Source organism: Denticeps clupeoides, chromosome 18 (genome assembly GCF_900700375.1).
Source record: "Denticeps clupeoides chromosome 18, fDenClu1.1, whole genome shotgun sequence".
Classification (NCBI taxonomy): domain Eukaryota; kingdom Metazoa; phylum Chordata; class Actinopteri; order Clupeiformes; family Denticipitidae; genus Denticeps; species Denticeps clupeoides.
Genome location: NC_041724.1, coordinates 10,402,488 through 10,426,326, shown reverse-complemented (window position 1 = coordinate 10,426,326; position 23,839 = coordinate 10,402,488). Strand labels below are relative to the sequence as shown.

Below are 23,839 nucleotides of genomic sequence, written 5' to 3'. Positions count from 1 at the left end.
GATCCCTGGCTCAGGCTCTGGCCGATCAAACTCCGCCCTCAGTCTCTGCTGGAAGTCCCGAAAACTGCTGTCTGTCTCTCCCTGCTGCCAGAGGGTTGTGCTCCAGCCCCATGCTGATCCAGTCAGACACGTGAGGATGGTAGTGATCTCGTCTGTGTCTGCTGCCCCACTGAAGGGTCCCGGGACAATTGGGCGGTCCCACACGGGGCTGGGCACGTCGCTGGAGATGGTGGTAGGTGTGTGGTGTGGAGGGGGGTGGACGTCTTCTCCAGCAGGTGTGGACGCTGGTGCTGCGCTGCCATTTTGCTGGGGAACGTCCGGGCAGAGGGAAGGCGGGTCGGCGACTGGAGCAGGAATGGAGGATTCCCTGCGAGGCAGTCCCGGCAGCGCAGTTGCTGGCTGGCGACCTCCCGTCGCCCTCTTCCACCAGCTTTCCTCACACTGCTGGGAGGGACGTGGGTCTCCACGGACCTCGTGACGCTCCTGGATGGGCGCGATGGGCGGAGCCATCCCGGCACCGACTGCCCAAACGGCGTCATCCTGGTCGTCGTCCGTGTCAACCTCGTACCCCCGGAAGTCACATGGGTCATCACGGACGCCGCGATGATCTCGGACGCGCACGCTGGGCGGAGCCATCCCGGCACCGACCGCCCACCGAAAATCCACGTCATCATCGCTTTCGTCATCCGTGTCCTCCCACCGGTGACTCCAAGGGTCGTCCACCCTGCGGACATCCTGGACCCATGGCGCGATAAGCTCCCATGGGCAGTACTCTGGCCATTCGGGCTGGAGGCTGCCCACCTCCTCGCTGGAGGAACGCCGCCGTTGTTGTTGCCGCTTCTCACCCCCCTGGAAGTGACGTGGGTCCCCACGCACCTGTTGACGATCGCAGACTGGTGCGATGGGCGGAGCCCAACTCTCGTCTCCTGTGCTCTCGTCGTCGTCCGTGTCGTCCCAGTCCACAGGGAGCCTTGCCAGCAGAGCGCAGAGTTCTTGGCTCGACATGCCAAAGATCGTGGGGGTCGCATCTTCTGAGCTCGCTGCCCACGTCACTTCCTCGCTGCTGCCGACGCCAACGTCCTCGCTCCGCCCACTCACCCGCCGACGTTGTCGCTTCCGGGTTTCGCGGAGTTTCCCGGGGGTGACGTCATCACGCGGCGCCGCGTACCACGGCTTCTCGGGGAGAAAACGCTCCACCAGAACGGGCGGCGCGTCTCTCCCCTGGCGTCCGCGTTCGCCGCGCCGGGCTGCGTCCTTCGCGGCGTTTCTTCTCCTCCGCTTTCCACCTCTGCGCTTTTGGGGGGGTCGCTGGCATTCTGTCACGACTACGGACTTACGGGGGAAGGAAGCGCAGAGGTCTGACATGCTGGGAAGGGGGTTTTATTACAACAAACAATAAACTCAAAGAAACAATGGCGCGGTGGCCGAAAACAGTTTAACGTAAATAAAGAACTTAAACAAACCTGTAGGCGTGTGGCGATTGCCAGAACTCAAAACGCATGAAACAAAACTAGGTCAAGTTCGTGCAGCGAGTTCACGAAAATGCCAGCGACCCCGAACGGGCGGAAACTTCCGGCATTTATGGGGCGTCAGGATTGAGTTCCGGTGTGGAGCCCAGCTGCAGGCAATCCTGACAGGTTTGCTCCTTTCATTATTGTTCATTAATAATCAGAGTTGTGCAAATGTTCCCAAAAACATCCCAAAGCAACACAAATAGCAACAGACCAAGGGGAAGAGGTACGCGGGAGTGACCCTGCACATCAAACGCACACAAACAAATTTCACACTCTCCAGAGTCCTGACCACACAGCTGGGTCAAAGGCGTATGCACTCTTAAACAGACACACACTCACACACACATACACACCCAGAGACATGCCATATTCCTATAGGACACACTGGAGTGGTTTTAGATTCAGGATTTGCACATAGATGTTGCTCTTGTCTGTGATAGTGATACAACTGGCTCCTCTAATACTTCTTTGTCCTGATTAGAGAAAAAAGAAAAGTCTTTTATGTATCTCTGGATGACACACTGCCTTGGTGTATGACTCCATAAAAAGATGCAGACATTTATATTTACATTTTCACTTATTGAAAGAAGCAACTCACTGGCAGTGGTGGCCTAGCAGTAAAGGAAGTGGACTCATAAATAAAAGGGTTGTGGGTTCAAATTCCAAACCGCCAAAGGTGCCACTGAGGTCCCCTTGAGTACCACACACTGCTCCTGGGCACCTGTCATGGCTGCCCACTGGTCACTGATGGGTTAAATGCAGAGGACACATTTCACTGTGTGCCACTGTGTGCAATGAAAAACTCTTTACTTTCACTATTGGGCTGTTACGGTCACTCATTTGTTCTAAATTGAAACCAGTATCTACATAACAATAGTGATTTAAGAGATGGGGAGTTCCATTATGGGGAGGTCCAATTTTGTAGCATGAGAGTGTGATGCTTAGGGCTAGCCAGGTGCCACCCATTCACATGAGTGCTGGGTCCTAATCAACCTCAGCTTCTGACTGTTATGAATGGCTGTCAGGAAGGCGGCTTCGGGTCCAGAAGTGGATGAATGCAATCTTGGGGAACCAGGAGGAGGCTTGAAAAGCATGGAGCGTTGGTGCTTGGAAAGCAGCAGAGGAACAGAGGGAGAGGGAGAGCGATGCCGGGAGAGAGAGCGCACCAAAGCACGGTTTGGTGCAGTGTGCAGATCTGCAACAGGAGTTGGTGAATCGGGTACGACTGAGGAATCTTGGGTTACCGTGGTGTAGGCGTATACAGTAGACCTGAGAGGAGTCAGGGAGAGATGGTCATTCATAGGGGCGGATGTTGTATCAAAGCCTGAGGCAATCAGAAAATTGGGGACAGAGTGATGGGTCGATGTAATCATGAGGAAGCAAGCAGTTCAGGGGGCATTCAACAATAGTCAGGGGCAAAATAGTCAAATCCAGAAAACGTAATCCAAAGTAAAATGAACAACAAACGCAATAAGTCCAGTGGCTGCCACTGTCCCATATGCTCATTTCCATTTCTGGGTCACTGAGACCACTGGCGCCTCCAGTGGGCCTGCTGGTGGGACAACGGCTGTGACAATGAGTGACTAGGACCCTGTCGCCCACGACGCCCACACCCCTGTGTCCTGCATTGACCCTGTATGCTGTGATAACGGCTTGGGTTTCTGTAAAGGCCTGACTCTGGATGGGTGTTGTTGGCCTGATGAAGTGTGTGCACCTGCTTGTATGTGCATAAATGCAGTCCAATTGTGTAGTCTTTGCCAGGTCATTGTATGTGAATGTTTAAGTTACGACCTGAAGTTTGTGCACTATTTCAAGTAAAATCCCCTGTATTGTGAGTAGTAGTGTGAATGCATCGTTCCTGCTCTGTCCTGCTGCTGTGACGTTTTTGTTTGTATGTGTTTTTGGCCTTTGCACTGTTTACTATTTGCAAGTCGTGCTCTTGGACCTCAATCACCTGATGTGGCATGACAGAGTGCAGGACCCAAAGAAAGCTGCAGCTGACATCCCCATCGGTCAAGACAACGTCCAGGGAAGGAGCACATTTTCCCTGGACTCCACATGAGCAGACTCTGGAAAAACCAGACCCATGGCTGAGGGAGGCGGAGGCAGGCAAGGAAGACAGCGTCAAGGAGGCTGGATGGTATGCAGCTGGTGCGCCCCCCAGTGCCAGCACTTACTTGCCAGGAGCTCTGCAAGTAAGTGTCTATCTTTCTCGGCTCTGTCTCATGTCACCCTTGTGGCCATGAGGAAGACAGAGACCGCTGGGAAAGACAACCTCTACAAATTTGGTCCCGTTTTCACCTCCCCACTACCCAAGCGCTCCCCAGCTCCACTACAGCCCCCCTGCAAACCCCCACATCAACCAGATGGCTCCAGTCGAACAGTCATGGCACAGCACCCAGTGCCAGCTCTACTCCCATGGGTCCTGACTCCACCTCACCTGACCCTGTCTCCAGAGGATCCAGTGGGAATTCCAGGAACAAACACACAAGACCCACTTTTTTCTGTCTATGTGTGTATGTGTCTCCGGGATGTCTGTATTAAAAGCCTGGATGAGGGGCATGCTCAACCCACATATGTTTTTGTTGGGGGGGCACAGTGTTGTTTAGGGGCTCCAACCGTGGGGCCTGGAAGGCAGAGGGGCAAGGGGGCTGGAGCACCTAGGAGGCAATGTTTCAGACCCAGCTCCCAAGATTACACAAAGGGACAGAGCCGGCGAGTTCACCGGTCCTCTTGAGAGGACACACAGGGACAGGGCCTGCGAGGGGCAGTGGTGGCCTAGTGGTTAAGGAAGCGGCCCCGTAATCAGAAGGTTGCTGGTTCGAATCTGCCAAGGTACCACTGAGGTGCCACTGAGCAAAGCACCGTCCCCACACACTGCTCCCTGTCATGGCTGCCCACTGCACACTCAGGGTGATGGGTTAAATGCAGAGGACAAATTTCACTGTGTGCACTGTGTGCTGTGCTGCTGTGTACCACGTGTGACAATCACTTCACTTTCACTTTCAGTTCTTGGGTCCACCAGAGAGAACAACCAGGTAAAGGGCCTGCGTGTTTCTGGGTTTAGTTCAGCTCAGGTACAGGTGCAAGAAGGGGTGTTGCTTGAATTCCCGGGCCCGCCTCCGTTCCTGAAGAAAGAAGGGGTGCTGCCTGGGCCCACCCGTGCCTTGTCCAGAACAACTGGGATGACACCATGGCTGGAAACATTAGGGTCTGTGTTTTTGGCCATTGCGTCATTTACTCTTTCATTTATTAAAAAATCACCACTTTCAAAGATGCCTTGCTCTTGTGCCTCAATAAACCAATGTGACATGACAGAGAGGGTACAGCAGTGGCAATTTCTTACAGAGTAGGAAATTGCTACATGGAAAATCACCACAGTTTGTGTTCGAAAGCATCAATTTATAGCATTTTCACAAAGAACATGATCAAAACTTTGAAAAGTGCCAATGAGAAACTTTTTTCAGAATGAAATACTTCTGGATGGAGCAGTGCATGTGCATGTTTGTCATCTTGTTACTGTATAACACACTTATATAAGGAGCACGGCAAGGGTAGCTATAGGAAGAAAAAGTGCAAAAACAAGCATGCGTGTCATAATTTTTATCCCAGGCCATCTGCTGCGATTTTCACTTCCTTGGTTTGGGACTTCACACATAATTTAAGATCATAGATTGCTGTTGGATATTTTGGATATATGTTTGAGCATGAAAGAGGGTGGAATATCTACGTTACATTACAGAAGGCTTAAATTAAATGGGCAACCGTTAATTGTGAGGACGAATATTTTGTGAATTTATGTCGAAATAATGGGCGTCACAAACATTTCATGGTGCCATCAAACTCTCATTTCAGTCAGTGCAGTAATGATAACTGATAAAAGGCACAGTGCAGACTGAGAAGCTCTTTAATAAGCTAATTTCCCTTTTATTATTCATTGTTAGACCAGCATGTGATTAGCTGCACACTCCACTGGCAACCTGGTTACTGATGTGTGTTATTCCATTAACAATGTGTGGTTTGCTCTGAATGTGTGTGTGTGTGTGTGTGTGTGTGTGTGTGTGCGCTATATGTGCACATGTGCACTGGGTGGCATTGTCCTGTCATTTGCCATGCAGAAAGCACTCAGAAGAAAAAACTTGCCAACATCTACTACCAGATCTGTCTTCTCATATGCCACAGAATTTCAGTTCCAAATGCACAAATTTGCACATATCAAGAGATGTATCACATGAGCATCACATGAGGATCGTTTCATGCTTAATCCATGTAATCAAAGCCTGCATTTCTTTGTTTAAAATCTACGCTTGATTAATGGATGATCTGACTCCAATTTGCACTTTCACACTCATGAAAACATATTCATGATCTTAATCCTTTTCATGTTGGTATCTATCTAATGTGTGTGTGGTTGGCACAAATAATCAATTGGCATTTGATCAGTCGTTCTATCCCCCTGATGGATGCAGTGACATCGGCTTTTCTCCTGACCTCCACCAGCAAGCGAAGGAAATTCCATTATTAACACACTGCCAGGGACACACACACACACACACACACTGTGACAATAACTGACAGAGGACATGTAGAGGAGACAGCAGACAGGGCAAGCAAGATCTGAATCTTAAACTTGGAGAGAACAGAGAATGAAATATTGTGTTCAGCATCAATGACTACTTTATAAATGTTATACGGACCGCATCGTGTTATGTCAAATTACATTTCATTCATATAGGTCTAATCAGCTTACACTGCACACGTTTGTGCCTCTTCTCTCTCAGGGCGTTACAGTATTAGGTGATGGTGCTGAATAATTGGCTTCTAAAAAAAACGGACTTCCTTTGCCTTTGCCAAAGAGTCTGTGAAAAGAGGCTTGTGTACCAAAATGAGTGGGTGTCTTGTTAACTTGCAAGCCCTGTTAATCGTGCTGAAATGCATTGACTCTATGTTTAAGGTCTGTATAGTCTTTAGCTGTGCGTACACTGTAGTACCTTCCCGTGTTCTTCACCACAGGTCTACTGCGCCTACTACCTGATTGAAGTACAGTTTTTAGCTTTCTAGTCACATTCCTCATCTAAACTGCCTACCGTGCATATTAGACTTGTAATACTATTAACTGTCATGTTGCTCCTAGACTCCAAAAAATTTATAAAATTTGCTTATATACAGATCAGAACGCAAAAACGCCACAGTCTTAAAGGATCACCAAGGATCAGATGGTGGATCAGATGGTCGACTGGTTCTCTCTTACTCTGCAAAGAGAAACCATCTTTCCAAAACATGGGACAATTGGAAAAATAAATTATAGTTGTTTTCTAATCTCTGATATCCTTGTTGCAGTTGTTCCATATTTCTTGTATCATAAACTCAGACTAAAGCCCTGAGCGGACAAATGACAAGTGCCTTCCCCAAGATATTCTCAGTGGAGCTCGGTGACCCTTCATCTGACCCTTCATTGGCCTTTCCCTCGGGCCATTACCCATACTTCACCTGCAGGGCTACTGAGTGAAGGTCCAAGGGTTCATTTACCCCACACACCCCAGCACACAAGAGACACACACATTCCCTTGCCTTCCAGACATCGGTCTATAATATATAGGGCATCATGTAACTGTGGGGCAGCAGTTCAGCAAAGCAAGAAATAATGTTTATGCCTGAAGTCTCAGCAAGTGTGAAGTGTTTAAACCAGCACATATCTGTAATGTGTTGGCAGCTACAGTCACACAAATGTAAGGTTTTTACCTGTTATAGAGGAGAATGTCAGGTGTCCAGACTTGGCTGGAGGGAAACCGCAGGTTTTGCACACCCGGGTAGTTTTCTGGGTTCCAGGTGAGGTAAACGTCAGTCCAGTACTGGCAGGTCAACACACACACACACACAAAATATATGCATTCACATATTGAGATTTCTAACATGCATGGCAGAAAGATATGAAATTTCAGTTGTCTTTTGAGACACAACGAAATTCCTGGAAATAAAACAAGCCGGAGGAATTTGAAGCGAACGCAAAAATTTGTGTATAGTAGTATAGCAGTATAGTTTCAACATGTTTGAACTGTGTTGACTGTGTTCACTCATTTTTGTGCACATTTGGAGCATCATGTTGAGACAACATGGATTGATGTTTTGTTTGTATGAATTTTTTTCTTGTTTTATTTCATTGATTGCATGCTACACACTATTGCGACGTCTCGACCACTACCACTATTGGCCGCCACTGTATTTATTGGCTTGTATACACAAAAAAAACAAAATGGTTGTTATAGTGATCACAAAAAAAAAAGAAATTAGTTCATACTAATACTACGAATAAACTGAGACATCCGCATAAAACAGGCATGTTGATCCTATAAAAGCAGCACAGTGTAAAAGGGAATCAGAAGTTTCATTCTGATCTTTTAGTCTCACGTGTTGCTCATTTTCTCTTGGCCCCTTTAAATTTATACTGTATGACCTGCACTAAAATTCTTTTATCACATTCCTATTCAGGGGGGTGCTGTAATAACATTTTCCAGAAAGGCTGTTATTCTGTGATAAGAGAGATTAGTGCTTCTTTGTGGATGTAACATTGCCTGAAGACTGAGGCTAGGAAGGAGATGACAGATTTTAGCAATCTATACTCAGGCATTGATGGAAGTAAAAAGTGGTTGGATTTTGGCATAGGTGCCTATGAAATGGTAATGATAAAGTGTTTTACATTGCATATGGAAAAAAGGACAAAAATATTTAGGAATAAATTGCATGCAATGAATGACTTGACATTTTCCAGTTTTCATATAAAAAAAGCCATCCAGCTTCATTCTAACAGAACTTTTAACTTCTCTTTGACTCTGTGCCAGAAACAGATTTTATTTCCTTGACAAAATTCCAGTGCCAAATGTGAGTTAAGGTGAAAGCCATGTTTTAAGAGATTGGAAAACTAAACATAGATGGCACAAATGGTAATTTTGTATTTCTAATGAAATGATTGATGGAAGATTAATAATAAACTGCCTTCTTTTGTATCCAAAAATGTGATTAAATGGCATTCTGAATGTAAAATACCAGGATACATTCACATTTATTGCTGAATTCTTGACACTTTATAGGATGGATATTACAATGTTTGGTCATATAATATAAGATATTATTATTTGTTAACAAAGGGATTTTTATCAAAAAGGGCCTCAGCACCAAAGGGGCTGGGATGGATAAGAGAAGGCCTGGTTGCTCTGCGATAGTCTTCAATATCTCAGTTTCAAGCTCCAGGATGAGCCCATGTAGAGGTCTGACTTTATTATTTTGTGGCCTCCAGCTTGTTGTGTGCCTGATGAGTCACATTTGATTTCTTTGCTCCAAAAAAAAAAAAGGCCCGTGACAGACGTGGTTAAGGCCCCTTCTGAGGCCCTGTCAGGTTCCTGTGAGGGAGTCATTGGGGTGTAGGTTGCCGCAAATATTGCAAAAAATGAATACGGAAAGAAAAGAGAATGTGACGTGGGGACTCACCAGCTGCAGCCAGGCGTTCGTGATCAGCACCTGATTCTTCTCATCCTGCCGTGAAAACAATGGAAGGGAAAACGCTTCAGTTCAGCCTGGCAGAGCTCGGGAGGGGCTGTGGATGTGCTTTTTTTTTTTTGTGTGTGGCTGTTGTTTGTTGCTGCTAATGCGCATGAGGAAACTGGGCTGTGAAATAGCTGTGAAAGCTGACTTTATATAACTCACTTTCCCGTGTTTTGGGTTGAAGGGAGGCACAGCACACATTATTCGCCTCATTGAAATCCCAAACAACAACAACAAGGCCACCGAAACCGTTATTAAAATCTTTCGGTTACAAAACCCTTCTCTACAGCCGCGGGTACACACTGGCTGAGCCAAAATAGACAACTTGCAGTGTGTGTCTCGAATCTGCTGACTGGCTGTTTCACTGGGCAGTGGGCTGGTTTATAATTTATAAGCAGGCAATAAAGTGAAAAGGTCAACTGGCCCTAAGTTTTTGCGAGTATAAACTGGGTCACGGGGTCTCCTGAGAGCTGTGAGTGCATGCAAAACACATGAACAGAAATTAGAAGATGCACATACATTCACACTACTACTCTCTTGGTAATGTCCATAACCAAGAAGGCGGCTCCAGTGTTACTCCTCTGAAACCAGTTTTTGTACTGCGCGATGAAGATGACCTGATGAAGAGATTGTCTATTGACTGTAGCAGGTGTTGGTTTCACTTATTTTCACCCTTTGTCTGCCTGGTGAAATTGTAGAGTCTGTTTTGATATCCTCATTTTTCACAAAACTTGAGAGCAGGATCCATTTTGCAGGACGCATACATTCGATGTAAGTGGGCCACTAGGCTCACATACTTTCTCCGCATTATTTTGCTGAATGAGGGTTCACTCACATGACAGAAGAGATATCTGCAGGTGCGATCTGATATCCTTGAGCAGGGTGGACCAGGGATAGCAGATCAGCCCTATCTCCCTTAGTTTTTCTGCTAATAGACCCTGCCCACGCTTGAACCCCATTGATTGCCGCAATAAAATGATACATAAGATCCAATATATGTCAACGGGGGTTTTCAACGATAGCCCCAGGGACTTTGGGCAATGCTTACAAAGCCTCTCTTTCATTCTAAAGCTTTATGCAGCTCTATGTATACCCTGTGAAGAAGGAAGCAATACTAGGTCCCTAAGGAGGGCCCTTAAATCTGCAGTTAATGTGGTCTTTCTTGCTTTTGCTTAAAGGTTGCTCTGCCTTGAGCTCATTTATATATATATGTATATATATAAAACCTAAAAAAAAAAAAGATTTATATATATATATATATATATATATGTGTGTGTGTGTGTATGTGTGTGTGTGTTTATATGTATGTGTGTATATTTAGTTTTATACACACACACACACACACACACACACACACACACACACATATATATATATATATATATATATATATATATATATATATAATTTTATTTTATTTTATTTAGTTTAGGGTCAAAGCAGGACATTCTTGCACAGCAGGACTGCTATTCTGATGATCGTTTAAGGTCAATTTCTCAACCTGCTTAGTCTAGTAGTGGTGTAAAACATTTTCTACGGCACTGTCAGGCAAAAACCACATTCCCCAACACAGCAGGTACACATGGCACCGTTGGCACCTGAGCAGCAGCTGAATTCTGGAGGTAAATTCACCACTTGCCTGCTGTGAAGGGCGAAGTTGAAAACCAACAAATTGCAATAAATGGCGAGCCCGCCTCTGCTGTCAGCCAGGCATAATGGAGATTTTATGGCTGACAAACGAAGCCAAACCTCTGCACCTCCGCCACTGCTTACAAATCTGGCTGCTTTAAACCTAGTGCCACCTTTCCATTTCATCCACCAGCCATCTGGCACATTTCTAATATTAAGTAAAATCAGCTCTCTTCCACTCTGGCTCTCTAATACTCTCACTTATTAAAGGCCCCTTATTATTTTTACATAGGTCTTAGTGATCCCCAAATAATATATATCTGAAGTCTAATCCCAAAATTCAGCTGTGGTGCAAAATTACAGCCACTTTTAGCAAGTCACACAATGAGATTTCCCCAGGATGCACCATTTTGGTGTCTTTAGCAGTAAATGCCAATGAGGAGGAGAGAGGAGGGATGAGGAGGAGAGCAGCCTATAGAAGTGAGCAGGCAATGATGTCATCAACACTTCCTGTTTGGCCCCAACAGTAAATCATGTTGGCATTTTCCCAGAAAAATTAATTAATTAACCCACTGGTTCTTCAGAGTCTCTGAGTCTTCAGAGTCTTTAGTTTTTAGAACTAAAAAAAATAATTTGTGTTCATCCAAGGGCCAACCAATTACAATGCTTCACACGTTTAGAAGCCATAAAGGTCACTGGAGTTCCTTTTCTAGGGGAGGGGTGCAAAATTCTCTGGGCAGACAAAGCATGAGAAAGGGGAGGTAACCTTTTCCCTTATGATGACATAAGAGACAAATTCCAGATCCGACTGTCTGATCTGCCGCTCTCTGAACAGTGAAGCAGAATGGGCAGAGCATACTTATATATATATATATCGCCATTTCTAGCCACTGCAGGACCACAGACAGGCTAGGGGAACCCGTAATAATGTTAAATAACCTCACAAAGTGAAATTTTCATAAAAAGGACCTTTAACTAAATTTTGACAGTTGGGGACTTCTCAGGTGACCTTTGTGTTCCAGCTTAATTAGAAGCATCTCTTCAAATCCAATTAACACCCAGCAATTTTCATTCCCCAATCACGTTGTTTTTTTACATCTCTCTTTCTTGCCAGTTCCATTGTGTTTTTCTTTCTTTGCATACCCCAGCCCAGTGGCAGCTGTGACTGTGGTGCTTTATCAAGAGGAAGCGATGCGTTTGCATTGCCCCCGCCAGGACCCAACAGGCCACACATGCACCACATAGCATCTGGGCCCCGCCGAACAAAACTGAGCTGCAGAAAAACAGTGGACCAGGAGACACAGACGCACATTGCATTACATGCTCATACGATATTAGGGGCCGTCAATGAAGTATTGATGTGCAGCCGCACATGTTATGAGTACATGCACAGAACAAATTCCAGCATAGATAGATCCACATGGGAATAAGAGCTTTTAAAAGTGCCACATTTATATATCATTCATATCATGATCCCACTAACATTATAATTTTAATCAGTATGTTGATAAACCGTAACTGTTGATTTATTAACCAATAAAGTTAGTATGACAACATAACAGAATCGCTAAATCCAACCCAATCTGGGTCATGAAGAAAGTCAACAGGACCTGCCTTCTCTTTGGAAGTGATGAGGCTGTTAAGAGTTCTAAAGCTGAACTCTTGTGTTTCTTACAACAACAAAAAAAGTCTAGCTTTTACATGCATGAGACTCTTTCAGATAAAAACAAAAGCTGAGCAATTGACAAGGCGAGTCAAAAGTGTGGAGATGCCATCTGTGTCAGCTGTGGAGGGAAACGACCTGGCCTGGTGATGGAGGCCAGCGGGGGGCTTCACTGGCAGATGGAGTTTGGAAGATTAAGAGCGAGTTAGAGTGAAGAGTTGCGCCGAAGTGCACAGCCCCACTTTGGGGAGAGTCACTGTGCCAGAAAAATGCTGTCTGAGCATCTCTCGCACATGCAGATGCCACTCACCACGTCAATAATCTGCAGCAGCGTCATTCCCAGCTCCACCAGTATGGCTGAGGAGTCGTTCAGAACTGGTCTCTCCAAGCGATTGTAGTTTTCCATCAAGTCCTTGTACAGACGTCTCTGGTACTCCCCTTGGTAAGAACCTAAAAACAGTGACATACTCTCTCAATTAATGTTCAGATTATAGCTTGTCATTGGACACACTTATGCCAGAGTGAACCTTTTAAAACATTCACATACCTACACTGCAGCACACATATATACACTGTACACAGTCCCAAAAAGTTCTTCTTGGACACTTCTGGGAGAACTTTAGCATATTAATAAGCCCTGCTTAAGTAAAGGGCAAGTTGAAGGTAACTGCTCTTCGATTCCATTTTAAGCCATCGTTGTTATGACAAGTGACTTTTAAGTGAATGTGAAAAGAAATGAAGATTTGAGGACATAAGACTAAGAGCAGAACAGAGAAAGAACCAGGGAAATTGATAAGCTAGGGGTCAGACAAATTTTTTTTGGCCGGCATTGCAATCTCCATCATTATCTGAGTTATGCAGGATGGTGCAGTTTAGGATACAAGAATTGGGTGAAGAGAGAGGGATCAAAGGGGGAGATGCCCTAGTTGCTGTCATCCTAAAACATTCCTGCCAAAAGTTTTTGCTCCCATCTTTCTTATTATGTTGGCTGTCTTCCATTAGGTAGAATGGAATTCATAAAAACTCTTTAGGCTTTGGCACATAATGTCATGTCTTGTATGGACAACAGAAATGCCTATTATAAAGCTTTAAATGTAAGCTCTAAGGAATACTGTTAATACAGAAATTAATAATCCTGTGCAGACAACATGAATTTCATGTGTTCAAGTGGGCAAAAGTACTTGGGGGGGGGCTTATTTTTATTTATTTTAACTGAGTGTCATGTGGATAACAAAAGTTCCTGAATAAAAAGTACAAAGAAACATACAAAGAGTGAAAAACACTTGGCCCAAAGATAGATCCCTGATGAACACCACATTTGAAATCTGTGACTAGTCAAACACTCATTTACCAACTGCATGCTCAAATTTATTATATAATCCCTAAAAAAAGCTGCTTTACATGTTGATGGGTTTAGAGTGGAGGTCCCAGAGACAAAAGTGATAATAATTAGCTAATTAGATGGGGCTCCGAGGATGTAACCTGTGGAGGGGGGCTGTGTCTCGATTGGGTTCACCTGGAGACGCACCTGGAACCATCCTGGAGATCGGTTATAAGGCATTGTTGAGCAGCCCATCTGCGGCTGCAACATTTTTTGTGGACTGTTAACCTTGTTCTCCCCTTCATTTCCACTGTTTTCGGCCCTCGTGCCGTTTTCCTTTGCGTTTAATAAATGTTTCCACATTACCGTTTCAATACTGTTCCTGATCCCCTGACCCATAACTGACCCAAAAGCTTTCATCTATATTCTTAACTTTCATGTGCAGTAAAGAACTGACACACAATTGTTCATTACCTGGCATCTCAGATGTCCCCTGAGAAGAAAGTACATTTGTAAGTATATGTAGTTGTGACGTGGTTAATGGCAGACTGCATTGTGCGATGGCAGAGCAGATTAGAGACGTGACTCATGCACCTTGAGTTCTGAGAATGGTCCACATTCCTGCTAAGTTTAATTTGTGCTAATTAACTGAGCAATTGAGGTACTTAAGGCTGTCATTATAGGTTGATTGTTTAAAATATGGCTAATGAGAACGCTGGCCAACAGAAAAACCCATGCCCAATTGTAATGTGTAACTATTTGCATTGTGCTTTATTCTTAAGATCCCCATTTTGCTGAATTTCCATTGATTTCATTTAATTGTTTTAGGTGTTCTGAGTAGGGGAGTTAGAATGATTACATGATCAACTGCATGTACATGTGTCTATATTCATTTGCATTGCTGTCCATACCATGTGTACAGTGAGGAGAACACAACATCTGGCCAAAATCAAGACCAGGCGCACATTTTTACCAGCTTCCATGCAAGTTCCATGTATCAACATTCTCCCCTTTGGTTATTGAAGAAAATGAATAAACGTACAGCTGAGGAAATTGTTAATGTTGTTGGTGCTGGTCCATATTTAACAGGATTTGGGTTTGTTCCTATGCTAGGCAGATAGGCTTTTTCATACTGCCACAAAGCATTACTTCAGACCTTGAAGCATACCATGCTCAGTGTGTGTGCAGTTAAAGTACTTTTCGATTGCATGCGAGTATGGATGCGTGTGTTTTTATGGCAACCTCACAGGGGCTAGCAGATGTGCAATTCTCTTTGAGACTAATGAGGCCCACCTTACACATTAGAGAAATTTAATTAAATGCATACATACACACACAGAGAGGATTTCCAAACCCTTCCTCTGCAGTCCCATCAGCTCTCAGCTCTCTGGCCATATTGCTTGTGTTTTCTTCCATTTGATGTTTTTCTGTTGCCTCTTATCCACCTAATGCTCTCATTCATGCCAAACCACTTCCCTCTGTTTTATTGTTCTAAGATTGTTCATCTATATTTATCTCCTCAACCCTTTTTGTACAATTTGTAGTGTACAGATACCTCTGTTTTCATTCCTGACACTTCTTAGATTTTTACTTCTTCGTTATAAAAAATAATAGAATGTGATCAAAGATAAGTGGAGACAATCTCATTTGTAACCACGATACAACTATGCTGTGCATGAATTTCAGCTCCAGCTCCCTGTTCTCCCGTCCCGTTTACTGAACGCTTCCCCTAAATCAGAGGACATGGCTTGATATGCAAGACTAGGGCTTCCAGAGACAAGCATAAAAAAATGGTGGATATGACACACAGCACAGCAACAAACACACACAAGTTCAACCTCACTGGCCTATCAAAGTAATGGAAGATATTCCTGGTAAGACAGAAGACCAAGACCAAGAAAGAAGTTCTTCTCTGCTCTAGTGGTGTCATTTAAATAAGCAGATTCCTTGAAATGGTGAGTCTGGACTTGTGATTTCTGAAAATATCTTCGATGTATTTTACTAATGCAGCAGAGAGAGTTATGAATATCATGCAGTGTAATACTTTCCTATGATTTAAACTTTTTCAAATATACAAACATTAAACTTTAAATTTTGGAAGCCTCGTATATATTTTGAAATGCTTTGTGACATAAAAGCTACCAAAAACAGCTTACAAGCTCTTCAGTTTAAAATAAATATATTGTTCTGTCCCAGATTATTCAATACATCTGCTGCAAGTCTTGAACAAATGAAGAGAAAATATAGCAAGCACCCCTGGTACAGGGTGTGGGCTTTAAAGGGTGTCTTTTTGGACCCAGAAATGACATCAGACTTAATGAATGGATATTAACATGACTGAGTTCATGTTTTCTGTATGAAGTCATTTTTTCCAACCTATAGAAACACTTGTCTAGGCCTTCTATGAAATAACAAACGCGAATCATAAGCAATGAAAACCATGCATACCCTCTGTTTTATATATTTATGATTTAATGATTTATATATTTATGATCAACCCTACCCAGTCTCATGCCTAATGAACTCCATTCATGACAACATCAGAAAAGTTCTGCACATGGCACGCATTAACATTATTTCAGCATATGAATTAATGTTAATTTCAGTGAAGCTTGGGTAAATTTAGATGCAGTGGGAATAAATTGTAAAAAATAAAAAGTCACCTTAACCCTGCTAAGTATCAAGCGCAGCTAAGAGCAATTCTAAATGAACTGCAATTTTTCATAAGCCAAAAACTCATGTGCAGAACAACTGTAATCAATTCAGCTTGGTTCTGATTAGAGGGATGAAGTGTGTTGCATTTTACCTCGGCCTCTCCTTCATTCCTCACCACCCACAACTCATTCATCTAACTTGATTAGATGCCGTGGTGCTTTCTTTTTCACGTAGGACAAATAAATCAAGCGCCTTTCCAATCTAAGCTGAACATGTTGAAATATGTTTTTTGTACATATGTATATATTATAAAAAATGTTAACGTTTCCCTGCAATTTTTACATTGAGGTGGCTTCGTGACGGTCCAGACTGATGTGGTCTCGTCATTAATAGAACTGTGTGTGTGGTGCGTGTGTGTCTGCGCGTTTGTGTGAATGGAACGCACAAAGAGCCCTTTGAATGTGAGAGGTTCAGCAGTGCACCACACTTCTCCAGTTTCTGCTGCTTGACAAAAACTCCGGAAGGACAGATTGCCGGTTCACGCGTACGTACTTGCACACACACACACACACACACACACACACACAAACTCATAAGGTAAACTAGAATGCGTCCATATGAAAAACATATGTGTGTTTCTGATGGTTATGCCTTTTCAAACGTCAAAATATAGCCAAAGAGGAATAATACAAGCATTGTACTTGCATACTTGAACTCTGACATGAAGATGGAGCATCTTTCATTTTAATATCCTAGAACTATTTATTTTATAATTTACAATATGAAATGGAGGAAGCACAAATACACACACACACACATTTCACACCTTTCATACCCCTGTCACCTCCCCACCTCACAGGAAATCAATTATCAGCTGCTCAACCATGAATGCAGAACACAAGGTTCCTCTCCTAAAAAAACCTTCAGACAGAAAGAACAAACACCCCCCCCACCACCACCACCACCACCACCCCCACTCCCCGGTCCGTTCTCTCTCTCTCTCTCTCTCTCTCTCCGTCACTCACACACAGACACACTCACAAGATACAACAAGAACGGCAAGTGATGGAGGTCACAAATGGGCACCATTTGTCTCTTTTAGTGCTGCGTGGCTGTTTATTTTCTGCCTGAGAGAAAGCATCTCAAGGCACCCAAAATAAAGAGCCGTGTCACATGCATAAAATACAGAGGGGTGACAAAGTACAAGAAAGCCGGAACACTACAGGGACATTCTGTTCGTTGGTAAGGATATTGCTGCCCATATCAACCATTTATTGGATCATCAAAAACTTCAAGGAGAGAGGTTCAAGGTTTCAGGGTGACCAAGAAAGTCTCCTACAGGTGATTCAGCTGCGGGTGCCACAAGTGCATGGCTTGGTGTCATTTCTCTCCAAGAAAAACATCAAGGACCGACTGATATTCCGTTTGTTTGGGGCTTCTGGAAAAATGACTGACTGGAGAAGAAAGGGTGAGCTCTACCATCAGTCCTGTCTCGTGCCAAAGAGTAAAGATCCTCAGACCATTCATATGTGGAGCTGCTTTTCAGCCAAGGGAGTTTGCTCACTTACAATTTTGCCTAAGAACACACCCATGAATAAAGAATGGTACCAAAACCTCCTGCGACAGGAACTTCTCCCAACCATCCAAGAACAGTTTGGTGAAGAACGAGCATGATGGAGCAACGTGCCATAAGGCCAAAGTGAGAACTAAGTGGCTCAGGGAACTTGTGGACAATCCTTAAGAGGCGGGTAGACAAACAAAAACCCACAAATTCTGAGAAAATCCCAGCACGGATTATGGAGGAACGGTTCGCCATCCGTCAGGATTTGGCCGAGACGTTGATTGACAGCCTGTCAGGGCGAATTGCAGAGGTCTTGAAAAAAAACTCTCTTTGCATAAACTTGATGTAATTGTCAATAAAAGCCTTTGAAACTTCTTGTAATCAAATAATTCTTGTAACTTCAAGACACCACAGAAACCAGTAACAAAAAGTTATAATAACAATAAAGGAGTAAACTTGGTGAAAACAAGTATTTGTGTCATTCTTCAAGCTTTTGGTCATGATTGTGTGTGTCACACACACACACACACACACACACACACACATTAGCAGGAAGGCTGTTCCAAAGCAGGGGAGCTCTCCTACTCCATCTGCTGAATGTGAATTAATTCACACACACACATACACACACACATATATATGTGGTGTCCTTTCTTAGCAGATGGAGGAGCAGAGCTCCCCTGCTTTGGAACTCAGACACCGTGTCAGTCTTTTTTGCCCGGTAAGAAAGGTACCATCTCCACACACTGCTCACTAAGGGTGAAGGCTTACTAGCAGAGGACACACCGTGTGCTGTGCTTACTCTGTATCACAATGATAAAAAAAAATTGCTTTCACTTTTACACTCTCGTATGAACATCTCACCTAGGCTATCCTAGATAGACGTTGTGGCCAATGTTGCACTCAACATGCATATAGTCATTCCACAGCAATCTCTCCGGTATGTTCTCCATTCATCTCAAAAGATGCATCAAACCAACAACCCTAAACAGATTCGCCACATTTGTGCCGAAATCAATAGGGTAGACAGGGAATTATGTGACTGTCTTTTCTGAAATAGTGCTGGGGCCTGTGAGAATCAGCGTAATACCAATCAGAGGGGGTTATCACTGTGTTTACTGCATGGTCACCAGCAAATCGAACATGAAATGTATTTACACACCACAGGCTCGGAGTTCGGCGCCACTAAGAGAGGCGTGAGACGACTAAAACCGGAACACAGACCCTGAGAAGCATTGGGAACCACGTATGGGACAATGCTGCATTAAGATTATTAATATTTGATGTGTCTGCGAGGTAGATCAAAGCCACTGCGGTGGAGTACAGGTCAGTGTGCGCCACAGGGCAGGAGCTCAGTTTTAATACAACTGCGTTGCTACTTTCGCTATAGCCCACATTCTTCACATACGGTGTGAACCCCGTGCCAGCGCTCCGGCACACATGGTTTCATTTAACAATTAGTGCAGATTTGATTCCATTCCAGCTTTTAGACATCAAATGGAATCTGGAAGTTGAAGTGTGAAGCTGGAAATAGATGTGACTAAAATTTTGCATGGTCTGTCAGTAGGAAAAAATGAGCTAGCTGCTGGACAGCAGGGCTGTGGATTTAAATGATCCATTTTGAAATGAAATAATAGATACATTAAGGTGTACATTAATAATCATACTGATACAATAGTACATTACAACAAAGTGTGGAAATAAATTTGTGGAAAAATGTCCAACAGTAATCACATTTGTGGTACTGGTTTCTAACTGATTGTAGATTTGGAGGATTTGGAATGAAATAATGATTACAAATTAGTGCAGGTTAATAAGCATAGTGATACTGTTTTAAATATTTTTAAAATGTTCAAATCTGCACATTAAAAATCTGAGTACAGTACAGGACTCAGTTTGTCTCCTGTTTGATCAGTGAGAAATGACAGCTTTTGGACACTGAGAGGATTTAAAAAGGCAGAGGTGACAATTGTAAAGTGGCTCAGTTCTTCAAGGTCATTCCAAAATCCTTATAATGATTTACAAAGTTATTCATGTTGGTTCAGCAGCTCCCCTGTTTTGTGGTTTCGCCTTGAACCAATCCTTCTTTAACACTGAGTGCTAGTAATGAGTGACTAGGATTTTCATTGTAGGATTTTCAACATGTAAGTGAAGTGATTGTCACTTTTGATAAATACTGTAGCAGCACAGCACACGGTGCACACAGTGAAATGTGTCCTTTGCATTTAACCCATCACCCTGAGTGAGCAGTGGGCATCCATGACAGGCGCCCGGGGAGCAGTGTGTGGGGACGGTGCTTTGCTCAGTGGCACCTTGGCAGATCGGGATTCCAACCGGCAACCTTCTGATGGCTGCATCCTTAACTACTGGGCCACCACTGCCCCTACTAAAAAGGTAAACATGTTTCATGTATAAGATTGTTCTAGACCTTCCAGCATAGTCTCCATATCCTCTATGAGGAAGTGGTTGGCCTAGCGGATAAGAATACGAACCCAAAATCTGAAGGTTGAATCCTGAACTGCTCCCCAGCTGTCATGGCTGCCCACTGATCCCTGAGGGGATGGGTTAAAAGCAGATATTCTACTCATATTCTATTCATATTTCACTGTGTGCACAGGGTGATGTTCTGTGTTTCACTCTATAAAGGGAAGGGATTCTGCACTGGTGCAAATGAAGAGACAGATAAAATTATCTGATGAACCATAACCGTAAAACATGATAATGACAGATGGATCATATGAAGATACATCAACATTTTTGGGGTTTAATGGTGAGGTCTTCCAGACTGACTATACTGGTGGTAAAGAACGAGTATAATGGAGTGAGGTTCTGTTAGAGTACTAATCCAAAACAGGGCCTCTGGAGGGTTTTTATTGTTATTAAAGGCTCATATTGCTTTAATGGCTCCTCTCTCTCTGATGTAATCCTAATCTCTGATTTAAGATTATGTGTGTGTGTGTGTGTGTGTGTGTGCGCTTGACTCCATTTTACCTTTCACTTACAGTAAATGAACGTTGCACGTTGTACTGAAACAATCCTAGAATCGGTTACTAAATCGGTTAACCGAGATAGTAAATCACTCTGTTTTACTTCTAATCAATTCCTCCATACCTGTTGAATGGCAGATTTTAGCTCCTGACTCAATGTTTACAGTGGCATAAATATGTTTAAATCGATCAGAGGTTACTTTACATGTGTCAGTCCACTGACCAAAGCCATTAGGGCCATCAGTCGTCTATCCAAGCTGCGCAACAGCAGGGAGCAGCGGCATGAAAAGCCCAACCAGGCTCTGTGTAGGACGGATGGAGGGTCACAGGAGACAGGCTCGCCGTGACAAAGCTCCTTTGTTGAAGTCTCCCGTGGTTAGACGCCTTTTGGCGACAGCAGGGCCTCCAGCACACAGCCATGTCCACTTCAAGCCGCCCGTCGTAATGCATTTACGCCGCACGTCCAAAGCCATTCGCGCCAGCCACAACAGCCTCGTCGCTGTCCACGCCACATCTCCTCACTGATGGTCGAAGCACCTTTAACTTCAGCTCCAACATCTTCGTGGAGCCAGCCCTGACAGGCCGTGGTGTTATTTAACACTCCCACCAGCCACACAGGCAGATGAGTGATGGGCGGCTCAGATTTTACCAGCGCTGAATGAAAAAACGCGGGTACACAGACATCTGTCATCGCTGGCCTCTTTTAAACACACAAATGGAAGTGATGCCACAATGGGGACAAGAGCAAAGACTGTCCTGACCTACAAACCGATCCAATGTTTGTAGATATATGTTTCAATGCGTGCTTGTGGATTTGCAAATTCATACCTTCAACTCTAGAGGGCAAAAAAAAAAAAAACACTAAATAGCGCAGAGCCTGTCTCACTCGAAAAAATTCGAAAATGTATGCAAATCCCAGGACCACAGAAGGTTTCCATATGGCATTAAAATAATAATTGTGGCATTCGTTAGTCTTTGTAATTATGTTATTCCACTAGACAGACTTGCTAATGGTGTTTTCTAGGAAGAAGAGATGTGATGGCTGCAAATATTTCACAGAATTTTACAGAATATCAAAATCCTTTTTTTATAATAAGAATACGTCATTATATGGTTAAAAGGTGAAGGTGGTTACCAGAACCGAGAACAGGGAGAAGATGTGACGCATAACGTGTTCAAAGTAATAATAATAATAGTCAAAAACAACAAAACGCACTTCAGTCTACCGTGCAGCAAGCCTTCAGGCAGGCCAGGCCGCCTCTGGCTTCAGGACGGAACCACAGCTGCGCCAGTGTCTTCTCGCCACAGATGTCATGTTTATATGGAGGGAAATGGGGTGACGTGTCAGGAGAATGACACACACACGCACACAAACCCACATTTATTCATTCACACACACACACACACACAAACCCACATTCATTCATTCACACACACACATACACACACACACACACACACATACAGAAAACCCACATTCATTCATTTACACACACACCCAAACCCACGTTCATTAATTCACACACTCACACACACAAACCCAGATTCATTCATTCATGCACACACACACACACACACACACACACACAATCCCAGATTCATTCACTCACACACCCACACACACACACACACACAATCCCAGATTCATTCACTCTCTCTCACACACACACACACACACAAACCCAGATTCATTCATTCACACACACAAACCCACATTCATTCATTCACACACACTCCCAAACCCACGTTAATTAATTCACACACTCACACACACACACACACAATCCCAGATTAATTCACTCACACACAAACATACACAAACAAACAAACCCACATTCATTCATTCATTCACACACACACACACACACACACACACACATACAGAAAACCCACATTCATTCATTTACACACACACCCAAACCCACGTTCATTAATTCACACACTCACACACACAAACCCAGATTCATTCATTCATGCACACACACACACACACACACACACACACACACACACACAATCCCAGATTCATTCACTCACACACACACACACACACACAATCCCAGATTCATTCACTCTCACACACACACACACACACACACACACACACACATAAACCCATATTCATTCATTCACGCACACACAGAAACCCACAGTCATTCCTTAATGCACACACAAACCCAGATTCATTCATTCATGCACACACACACACACACACACACACACACACATATACATATATTCGCACTTCCACAAACTCCTACATGGAGAGCTATTGTGCCAATAATAATCATACAGCCATTATATTCTAATTTTGCTTGGGTTGTATGATGCAACATTTGGTGTGTTGAATTATTGGTGTTTGCGCCTTCCTCCTGAACCACTTAACTTTGGACGATTTCAGATTAAATCGGAAAATAAAGGAAATATCTCTGCCTGCGCTTATTTTGGCGCGAGTCGCCCAACTTTCACGCCACGCAGCGAAGGAGAAGAAACGTCGAAAACACGCTTTAATCTCACCTTTGGACAGGAGCGCGACCCACAAACACATCCCGACCGCGCCGCCTTCCCAGAACCTCCGGGCCGGCATCGTCTCGCCAGAACGGGAATCCCGACGCTCCGGGGACGCGCGCTCTCCGTGGAAGACGCGGCGCGTGTGGGGCGCGGGCGCGCGCGCTCGTCGGGGGGTCAGAGTGTGTGGGAATGTCTCTCTCTCTCTCTCTCTCTCTCTCAGTGTGTGTGTGTGTGTGTGAGCGCGCTTCTTTTAACGCGTATCCAGACACCATGTGCGCGCTGCAGGGATTTCCCTCTCTCACTCTCTCTCTCTCTCTGTGTGTGTGTGTGTGTGTGTGTGTGTGTGTGTGGACGTCTGGACCGGAGCTTTGACCCATTCGATGCCTTTATAATGTTTCCAATTAAAAACAATAATATTCAGAATCAAAATCAGAAAACATTATTAATCAAATTCAAATT

The 23,839-nt window shown here is 44.0% G+C and overlaps 1 protein-coding gene across 1 annotated transcript in view; it reads right to left on the bottom strand.

The window, feature by feature from the left end:
- LOC114768398 (neuronal acetylcholine receptor subunit alpha-7-like) overlaps positions 1 to 23,590 on the bottom strand; it is a 37,817-nt gene extending 14,227 nt beyond the window's left edge. Inside the window, exons 1-4 of the mRNA XM_028960658.1 lie at positions 23,387 to 23,590; positions 12,656 to 12,795; positions 9,000 to 9,044; positions 7,257 to 7,366 (exon numbers count right to left, since the gene is read on the bottom strand). Of these exons, the coding sequence (XP_028816491.1) occupies positions 7,257 to 7,366; positions 9,000 to 9,044; positions 12,656 to 12,795; positions 23,387 to 23,456 (365 nt within the window). The 5' untranslated portion in view covers positions 23,457 to 23,590. The remainder of the gene's footprint in view (positions 1 to 7,256; positions 7,367 to 8,999; positions 9,045 to 12,655; positions 12,796 to 23,386) is intronic.
- Positions 23,591 to 23,839: the final 249 nt, after the last annotated feature.